Source organism: Oncorhynchus mykiss, chromosome 13 (assembly GCF_057628025.1).
Source record: "Oncorhynchus mykiss isolate SJ-2025 chromosome 13, ASM5762802v1, whole genome shotgun sequence".
NCBI lineage: Eukaryota > Metazoa > Chordata > Actinopteri > Salmoniformes > Salmonidae > Oncorhynchus > Oncorhynchus mykiss.
Window position 1 is genome coordinate 11407028 of NC_143034.1, and position 10536 is coordinate 11417563.

General features: G+C 43.1%; 1 protein-coding gene across 2 annotated transcripts; it reads right to left on the reverse strand.

Moving 5' to 3' along the window:
• Positions 1-233: 233 nt before the first annotated feature.
• LOC110515701 (uncharacterized) lies at positions 234-10283 on the reverse strand. 2 transcript variants are annotated; one of them, XM_036940013.2, is made up of 3 exons: positions 9816-10283; positions 3078-3335; positions 234-2655 (listed from the first exon to the last, which is right to left on the reverse strand). In XM_036940013.2, the coding sequence occupies exons 2-3, from the start codon at positions 3214-3216 to the stop codon at positions 272-274; spliced, it is 2523 nt and encodes an 840-aa protein (XP_036795908.2). In that variant the 5' UTR covers positions 3217-3335; positions 9816-10283; the 3' UTR covers positions 234-271. The 2 variants fall into 2 exon arrangements, with proteins under 2 accessions (XP_036795908.2, XP_090051251.1); XM_090195125.1 differs by having other exon boundaries at positions 9920-10106.
• Positions 10284-10536: the final 253 nt, after the last annotated feature.

Sequence of the window (10536 nt, forward strand, 5' to 3'; positions counted from 1 at the left end):
ACAGGTAATTAACAATTCCCCAACAACTACCTAACACATGTAATCTAACAATTCCCCAACAACTACCTAATACACACAAATCTAAAGGGGTGAAAGAGAATATGCACATATAAGTATATGGATGAGTGATGGCCGATTAGCATAGACAAGGTGCAGTAAATGGTATATAAAATACAGAACATACATGTGATATGAGTAATGTAAGATATGTAAACATTATTAATGTGGCATTATTGAAGGTGACTAGTGATCCATTTATTAAGAGGTTAATTTAATTCACGAACAAGGTATCGTTCAACTCAATCAAACAGTGGAAGAGATTGATGCACCTCTCTGGGGAGGGATATTGTCTTTGTTTTTTGTCTGAAAGTCTATCCTTGATGTACTGGATGGTCTTCTGGATGCTCTCTGCGTCTCCCTCTGTCTGGAGCTTTAGGCTTTTCAAGAGTATCTGATTGGACTCCAGTGAGATGCCCAGAAGGAAGCGGAGGAAGAGGTCTAGGTGACCGGTCTCGCTGCTCAAAGATGCATCCACCGCACTCCTCTGCAAGTCATGCAGTGTTTTCTGCTGCTGCTCAGAACCTCTGTGTTGTGGCCTGTAGTCTTCATCCTCGCTCCAGCTATCATCCCTGTAGCCCTCATCACTGTAGCCATCATTACTGTAGCCATCATCCCTGCAGTCATCATCCTTGTAGTCATCATCCCTGTAGTCATCATCCCTGCAGTCATCATCACCGTAGCCATCGTCCCTGAAGTCATCATCACCATAGCCATCATCATCCCTGTAGTCATCATCCCTGCAGTCATCATCCCTGAAGTCATCATCCCAGTAGTCATCATCCCTGCAATCATCATCCCTGAAGTCATCATCATCCCTGAAGTCATCATCCCAGTAGTCATCATCCCTGAAGTCATCATCCCAGTAGTCATCATCCCTGCAATCATCATCCCTGAAGTCATCATCATCCCTGCAGTCATCATCCTTGTAGTCATCATCCCTGTAGTCATCATCCCTGCAGTCATCATCACCGTAGCCATCGTCCCTGAAGTCATCATCACCATAGCCATCATCATCCCTGTAGTCATCATCCCTGAAGTCATCATCCCAGTAGTCATCATCCCTGCAATCATCATCCCTGAAGTCATCATCATCCCTGAAGTCATCATCCCAGTAGTCATCATCCCTGCAGTCATCATCCCTGTAGTCATCATCCCTGCAGTCATCGTCCCAGTAGTCATCATCCCTGTAGTCATCATCCCCGTCTCCAAAATATGCGTCTCCAGAATCACTGTCATTTGTTCTCGGTAGCTCTTGGTAGTCTCTTAAACAAAATGGGTTGACATTTTCACTGGCATATGAGTAAGCAACATAGAGTGCTGCAAAGAACTCTTGAATGGTGAGATGCACAAAGCTGTACATCTTTGCTTGAAACATAGGGTCCTCCTCTCTGAAGATCTGTGTGCACATCCCTGAGAGCAAGAAGGCTTCATTGACATCAATGCCACACTCTCTCAAATAGTCTTCAGAAAATACCTGAGTTCTTTTTTCCAAGTTTTGGAAGGCTAGTTTTCCAAGCTTCAGAATGATCTGTACGTCAGACTCTGACAGATTACGAGGATCTGGTTGGTTTTCCCCATGGTACTTCTTGTTCTTCATGTTTGTCAGAGTGAGTAGGAAGCGAATGTAAATCTCAGTTAGAGGGACTTTTCCATGGTCATTTTCACTCAACATTTTCCCAAAAACCTTGGCAGTAATCCAACAGAAGACCGGTATGTGGCACATGATGTGGAGGCTTCTTGATGTCTTTATGTGAGAGATGATTTTGCTGGCCAGGTTCTCATCATCACTGAATCTCTTCTTGAAGTATTCTTCCTTCTGTGGGTCGTTGAATCCTCGAACTTCAGTGACACGGTCAAAACAGTCAGAGGGTATCTTATCAACTGCTGCTGGTCGGGAGGTTATCCAGAGGAGAGCTTCAGGAAGCATATTCCCCTTGATGAGGTTTGTCAGCAGCACGTCCACTGATGTTGTCTTGGTTACATTAGACAACCTCTTGTTGTTATGGAAACACATTGGAAGTTGGCTTTCATCGAGGCCATCAAAGATTAATACAACTTTACCATCGACCACCTTTTTTGCATCCTGCATATCTGTTAGATCAGGGTGGAAGTCACTCAGGAGTTCCAAGAGATTGCAGTCATCTTTGATCAAATTCAAGTCCCTAAATGGAAGTGTGAAGACAAAATCTACATCCTGATTGGCTATTCCTTCTGCCCAGTCAAGGATGAACTTCTGCACTGAGACTGTTTTTCCAATGCCAGCGATGCCCTTTGTCAGCACAGTTCTGATGGGTACCTCTTGTTTGGACTGGGATTTGTCATTATGTTCCTCTGTCTTAGGGTCTAAAGATCTAAAGATGTCATTGCAGTTGATTGCATCGTCTTGAAATGCTTTGGTCCGAGCCGTATCTTCAATCTGCCATACCTCATGCTCCTTATTAACCCCTTCACTCTCCCCAGCTGTGATGTAGAGTTCTGTGTAGATCTTGTCAAGCAATGTTGGGTTTCCCCGTTTTCCAAGCCCCTCAAAGATGCTCCCAAACTTCTTCTTCATGTTGAACTTGTGTTTGTCCTTGACTTTTGGCAGATCTTCATCTAATGAGGAAAGAAAATTGTTAGTGTCGTGGGATGTATAAAGTATCTTTCCTTCAGTTTTTTAATCTGCAGTATTCAGTAACATAACAACACCTTCAGTTACTGGTTTCAAAGTCCAATTTCCTGCATGGGCGTACCTTATGAGTATGTTTGTGTGTATGTGTGTTAGTCTACAATTGGTACATCCATTTTTGGACTTTAAAACAAATTATATACTGTATACCCATTGATTCTTGAAGAATACAACTTACAAATACCTCATGAGCTTAGTTCAACTGTCGTACCCTTTCAGAACACAAAATATTAGCTTAATTGTATTGTATTACTTGACAGGGATACTGCATATTAACTAATCAACATTTCTGTAATAATTGGTCTTGTTTTTGTTGAGCTACAAAAATAACAATAAATAATTGTCTTACCAGCACCATGCGAAGGCATAGTAACACTGATGTTTTGATAAACTGAACCTCCGACATTGCAGCCAACAAGTTGGAGTGCAGCGACAACAGAACCACCCTGAGCCATAATGGAGGACAGTGGATGAGCAGGTTGAGCCATGATGGAGGACGGTGTAGGGGCAGGTTGAGACGTAATGGAGGACGAAGGACCAGAATGCTAGACTGGAGCGAGAGACTGAGGAGTCTGATCCATGATATCAGACAGTCAGTGTCCTCCCCCTGAGAGAGACAGAGAGACAACATAAGTTGTAAGTTTAACAACAAAAACAAAACATTTGAGTATGCTAATAGGTTCTTAGCTTATTGGTTATGACAAGGTAAGATAATTGTAAATATTTATTTATGTCCTGTATTCCATTCGTTGAAATGACTTGAAATCTTACGGGCTAGTGGCTTTATCATATCACACAGGACCTGCAGTACAGACTAGTGGCTTTATCATATCACACAGGACCTGCAGTACAGACTAGTGGCTTTATCATATCACACAGGACCTGCAGTACAGACTAGTGGCTTTATCATATCACACAGAGACCTGCAGTACAGACTAGTCTTTATCATAACACACAGGGACCAGTCTTGTGCCATCGCGGCAACTCCCATACAGACTCGGGAGAGGCGAAGGTCAAGAGCCGTGTGTCCTCCGAAACCCAACCCCGCCAAGCTGCACCGCTTCTTGACACAATGCCCACTTAACCCGGATGCCAGACGCACCAATGTGTCGGAACGAAACACCGTGAGACTGTGTCAGTGTGCATGCGCCCGGCCCGCCACAGGAGTCGCTAGAGCGCGATGGGACGAGGACATCCCGGCCGGTCAAACCCTCCCCTACCCCGGACGACACTGGGCCAATTGTGTGTCGCCTCATGGGTCTCCCGGTCGCGGCCTCCTGCAACACAAACCGGAATCGAACCGGGATCTGTAGTAACGCAGACCGCTGCGCCACTCAGGAGGCCCATAATTATCATTTTTAATAGCTTCCAATCCACATTCTCAAAGTGTATTACTTTTTAGGGGCCTCCCGGGTGGCGCAGTGGTCTAGGGCACTTCATCGCTAGCTGTGCCACCAGAGGCTGGGTTCGCGCCCAGGCTCTGTCACAGCCAGCCGCGTTCGGGAGGTCCGTGGGGCGATGCACAATTGGCCTAGCGTCATCCGGGTTAGGGAGGGTTTGGCCGGCAGGGATATCCTTGTCTCATCGCGCACCAGCGACTCCTGTGGCGGGCCGGGCGAGGTGCGCACTAACCTGGTAGCTAGGTGCACGGTGTTTCCTCCGACACATTCCGGGTTGGAGGCGCGCTGTGTTAAGAAGCAGTGTGGCTTGGTTGGGTTGTGTTTCGGCATGGCTTTCGACCTTCGTCTCTCCCGAGCCCGTATGGGAGTTGTAGCGATGAGACAAGATAGTAATTACTAACAATTGGATACCACGAGATTGGGGAGAAAAAAGGGGGGGAAAATTTAAAATAAAAAATAAAAAATATTACCTTTTCAAAATTCATTAATATTCATTAATAACCAGCTCTGGTTATTAAACCAAATCCAATTTTCAAATCGCTTCCAGCTGTCCAAACAACATCATAAAATAATCTAAAACCACTCCCTCCTCTATAGTACACCCATTAGAACTGCCATTTTCATTGAACTGATTTTACATGAATATTTCCTGTGATGGGTTTAATTTTCAATACCTTCCTATCCATATGAGCTACAGATCTACAGGCAAGTGCAGTGGATTCCTTGACCTTTCACCTTTAAAAAAATAATAAAAGATTCCTCCCCTTTGGTCCTCTTGAAAATGTGTTTCATACTACTGCTGTGGTTACTGATTCACGTCCAGATCTACTTTTCCATGGCTTTATATCCAGATGGTTTGAAAATCTAACACTGAAAACACTTTCCAATATTGTACATTCAGTGCATATAGGAAGTCTACACTATTGTGTTACAAAGTGGAATTAAAATGAATGTAAGTACACAAAATACTCTGTAATGTCAAAGTGGAAATGTCTTAACATTTTTTTTTTTAAAGATGAAGCAAAAATAAACCCCTAATATACCTTGATAAGTGTTCACCCCAATGAGTAGGTGTTAACCCCAATGACAAGTGATAAGTGTTCACCCCAATGACATGTTAGAAGCACCTTTGGCAGTGATTACAGCTGTGAGTCTTAGGTAAGTCTCATAAGAGCTTTCAAAAACTATTCAAGCTCTGTCAAAGTGTTGGGTATCATGACTAGACAGCAATTTTTTTTTATTTTGCCATAGATTTTCAAGCATATTTAATTATGTCAAAACTCAGGAACATTCACTGTCTTCTTGGTAAGCAACTCCAGTGTATGGTGGCTTTGTGTTGAGGGTTATTGTCCTGCTGAAAGGTGAATTCCTCTCCCAGTGTCTGTTGGAAAGCAGACTGAACCAGGTTTTTCTCTAGGATTTTGCCTCTGCTTAGCTCCACCACACATCTTGAAAAACTCCACAGTTTTTGCCAATGACAAGCATACCCATACCATGATGCAGCCGCCACCATGCTTGAAAATAAGGAGGCAGTTACCCTAAACATAAAATAAAAAGTATCTTTATTTAACTAGGCAAGTCAGTTCAGAACAAATTCTTATTTTCAATGACGGCCTAGGAACAGTGGGTTAACTGCCTTGTTCAGGGGCAGAACAACAGATTTTTTGCCTTGTCAGCTCGGGGATTTGATCTTGCAACCTTTTGGTGACTAGTCCACTGCTCTAACCACTAGGCTACCTGCCGCCCCTACACTCTAACCACTAGGTTACCTGCCGCCCCTACACTCTAACCACTAGGCTACCTGCCGCCCCTACACTCTAACCACTAGGCTACCTGCCGCCCCTACACTCTAACCACTAGGCTACCTGCCGCCCCTACACTCTAACCACTAGGCTACCTGCCGCCCCTACACTCTAACCACTAGGCTACCTGCCGCCCCTACACTCTAACCACTAGGCTACCTGCCGCCCCTACACACTAACCACTAGGTTACCTGCCGCCCCTACACACTAACCACTAGGTTACCTGCCGCCCCTACACACTAACCACTAGGTTACCTGCCGCCCCTACACTCTAACCACTAGGCTACCTGCCGCCCCTACACTCTAACCACTAGACTACCTGCCGCCCCTACACTCTAACCACTAGGCTACCTGCCGCCCCTACACTCTAACCACTAGGCTACCTGCCGCCCCTACACTCTAACCACTAGGCTACCTGCCGCCCCTACACTCTAACCACTAGGCTACCTGCCGCCCCTACACACTAACCACTAGGTTACCTGCCGCCCCTACACACTAACCACTAGGTTACCTGCCGCCCCTACACTCTAACCACTAGGCTACCTGCCGCCCCTACACTCTAACCACTAGACTACCTGCCGCCCCTACACTCTAACCACTAGGCTACCTGCCGCCCCTACACTCTAACCACTAGGCTACCTGCCGCCCCTACACTCTAAAAACTAGACTACCTGCCGCCCCTACACTCTAACCACTAGACTACCTGCCACCCCAAGGTTTATTAATTTAGGCCAAAAAGTATTTTTTTCTTCTTCAGTCGAACTTTAGTGCCTTGTTGCATATAGGATGCATGTTTTGGGAATATTTTTTCATTCTGTATATTTATATTCTTATTTTCACTCTGTCATTTAGGTCATTATTGTGGCATCACTATGATGTTGTTGCTCCATCCTCAGTTTTCTCCCATCACAGCCATTGAATTTTGTAACTGTTTTAAAAATCACCAATGGTCTACTTCCTGTCCTTCAGCTCATTTCAGAATGACGACCATGCATTTGATGTGTCTAGGTGGTTTAATATATCATCCACAGCATAATGATTAACTTGACCATGCTTAAAGATATATTCAATGTCTGAATTTGTATTGTTACCCATCGACTATCCTCCTTTATGAGGCTTTTGAAAAGCTCCCTGGTCTTTGTTGTTAAATCTGTGCTTGAAATTCAATAGCTGACTGAGGGACCTTGCAGATGTTATATGTATGGGGGACAGAGGAAGGTGTAGTCATTCAAAAACCATGTCTACCCCTATAATTTCACACAGAGTGAGTCCATCTACAGTGCCTAAAGAAAGTCTACACCCGCTTCAACTTTATTCACATCTTTGCTGCCTTAAAATGGCCACCTCAGTCTCCGGACTAGAACCCCCATTAAAAACCTGTGGTTTGAATTGAAGAGGGCAGTCTATCATCGCAGACCAAGGATATTCAAAGATATAGAAAGATTCTGTCTGGAGGAAATGTCTAAGAATCCTCCCAATGTGTTCTCCAGTCTCGTAAATCATTTGTCTATCATCGCAGACCAAGGATATTCAAAGATTTAGAAAGATTCTGTCTGGAGGAAATGTCTAAGAATCCTCCCAATGTGTTCTCCAGTCTCGTAAATCATTTGTCTATCATCGCAGACCAAGGATATTCAAAGCTATAGAAAGATTCTGTCTGGAGGAAATGTCTAAGAATCCTCCCAATGTGTTCTCCAGTCTCGTAAATCATTTGATAAATAGGCTCAGTATAGAGTACTTTGTAGAAAATCAAAGGCGAGGAATTTTAGAAAAAATAAAAAGGTGTCCCTTTTGATAAGAGACGTCAAGGAAACAATGAAGAGACATTATAGATCAAACGTGTCGGTGCTCACCGGCCATTGGACATACATAAACATTACACAACAAGTTGGACATCGCAAACTCAACAAAGAGTGGTTAGGAAGGAATCGGTGACAGTGCCTAACTGCAAGCATTGCAACTGGGAAGTCGGGAATAATCGAGCTCTGACAGGGAAAATACGTTTTGAATGGTCATCTAATTCGGAATTGTAAATCCGGCCTCTTTCTCTTTCTTTGATGACAACATTTGTCCACGAAGGCCCGTCGCTCCACCATCTTGTTCAAGTGAGCACAGGACAACAAGGTGAGTCCACAAATGTCTTATATGCTGCTGTATAAATGGTGTAATATGCCAGGGAGATGTGTATACTGTAGCTAAGAAAGTAATACTAAGTGTATGTTGTGTAGTAAGATGTTAGTAGCCCATGTAACTCACTCTAATAATTTGGTCTATTTTCACCTCTTAATTTCACCAAACGTTACTGTTCTGACTTGGTGGTGCACATTTAGCCTATAACCTGTTTTCGAGAAATGCAATCATCTAATATTGTAAGAGATTTCATTGTCTGCTTGTATGTCTCTTTATTTATCCTACGCCTGACTTGGTGTACAGGGAGAACACTGTAAGAACGGCCCGTGTTCTGAATACTGTCGCTGTACATTTCAAAAGCGCTTAACAAATAGTTATAATGACTACGTCAGTCCTAGATTGCTCATTGTTGTATTAATCGAAATTATGGATTGGCGCTTATCGTTCCCTGATGCCATAGTTTGTACATCTTAATTGCCAGTAGAAACCACATTTCTTTAAGCAAGTCAGCCATATCAGCTATGTTTTTAAAAAAGGCAGTAAATGAGGCTGAATGTTTCGCTGCCAGACAAGGCTCCGCTGATAGCCAGGTGTAGCAGTGGTAAGGTGTAGCTTTATGTAGGTCGTAACAGTTTGTGGGCACCGTTTGTCATCGTTATAGTGAAATGAATGTATTGTTTACTGTCGTGTCGTGTCGTGTTGTGGCTTTGCTGACATGTACTCAAAATATTTAGTTTTTTGCCCAAAATGTACATGCTAAAATCGCCACTGTCCACAACAAGTAAATTTGATCGGGGGAAATGCGCATATTGTTTTTATGCAGATATTACAATATTCACATTAAAATCCGTCGCCAATTTGATGGAAACCTAGCTTATGTTTCTATTAACTTGTCCAGCGATTTTTGTTGTTGTCAACATTTAGAAAGTGTGCATAGAAAATGTATTCGACAATTGCCTGCTAGGGTGCGTTTCCAATTAACTATCTTGTCTCAAAAAAAATTGCTTTGCGTAATGACATCACACCTAAAATAAAATGCGCGTTAATGAATGTGTGCCCTCCCACCTATCCGTTTCATGTCTCAGGTAGCCTGCCTGCCCTTCCAACTATATGTTTCATGTCTCAGGTAGCCTGCCTGCCCTCCCACCTATCGGTTTCATGTCTCAGGTAGCCTGTGAAATCCAGCATGGATAGAATGCAATAATTTACTAATATTTGCCATATTGTAATCATTCTCATGTGCCAACGTATCGCCACGGCCCGTGCCATGCTGAAACGTGCACTCTATTAGATCTTGAAAAATGTAATGGTGTAACTTGCCAGCCAACCAGAAAAGCAAGGCGAAACAATTCAAGCATTCTTTAAAGTCAGAACAATCCTTGTCCTGTTAATAAATTATTTGTCATAGTTGGACGTGGCGCTTAAAGTTACATGATGACATCACGTGACCTCCGTACCTTCAAAAGTAGCCTATTCGGTAATTATCATTTATTCAAGAAACATCGTTTCCATCATACTTTGTCACAATAAAGACAGTCCGACAAAAGAAAAATCCACACCTGTCGATCTTTTGAAAACGTCTCCTATATCTGCCGTTTCCATTACACATGACGCAATTATATATTTTTTTGTCCCGACATGGATTTTGTCGATAGTCCATAGAAACCTGCCTAGAAAAGAGATACACTGTATACATCATGGCATAAGTAGACTAAGTCTGTCCTCCTACCTAAAGATGAAGAAAAAAAGATTAACCTGATAATTGTTTCTTCGTCTGGCATTCTTTTGATGGCCTTTCGTTTTTACTTCCTTGTTGAGCGCTATTTGCGAATTTTGAAGTTAACGTCAAAGTTACTTACTCTTTTTGTGGGACATTAACCGATAATAGCCTCGTTCACGTATTTGTCTATAGCCTATTTAAATAGGTTAACATAGCCCTATCCATGACGTTAATGAATATAATAGACCCTTGAAGCAGAAGAATTGGAAACGGGCTAGTCAGGAAATCATAAGAGCCCGCCCCTTCTCTGATACTGCGTCTCGTTCTCATGTACGATTGGTCGCTGGACTATGGGGGGTTATTCATGCCAGAATTAAGCCTCGTGAAGCTACTGATGCCTCTCACCAAGCTCCTAAAGTCTTCCTAGCCCATAAAATAATGCCATTAATTAATATGGACTGTCAATGGAGACAAGTTTGTTTCTAAGGCGTCAAACTGCCGACGCGTTCACGTCACGTGACACGTACACATCATGTAGGCGTAGTGTTCACGTCGTGTAACGTGTCACGTGTCAGTTTGTGTGTAAGTTTATTATGAATGATCTTACCATGAACGCCTTAAAAACGTCTACATGTTTTAGGTGTTAGTTTAAGTGTCTGTTTAGTTCATCAATTTCATTTCTCGATTTAGTTAAAATAGGCCTATCACCTCAAAGCAAAAAATGATTAGGCTAGTTGATATCACAGCCACCATTAC

Coding starts and splice junctions, on each gene's coding strand:
- LOC110515701 (XM_036940013.2), bottom strand. CDS start 3,216: ATGGCTCAACCTGCTCATCCACTGTCCTCCATTATGGCTCAGGGTGGT. Junction 2,656..3,077: donor TATGCCTTCGCATGGTGCTG/GTAAGACAATTA, acceptor TTTCCTCATTAG/ATGAAGATCTGCCAAAAGTC.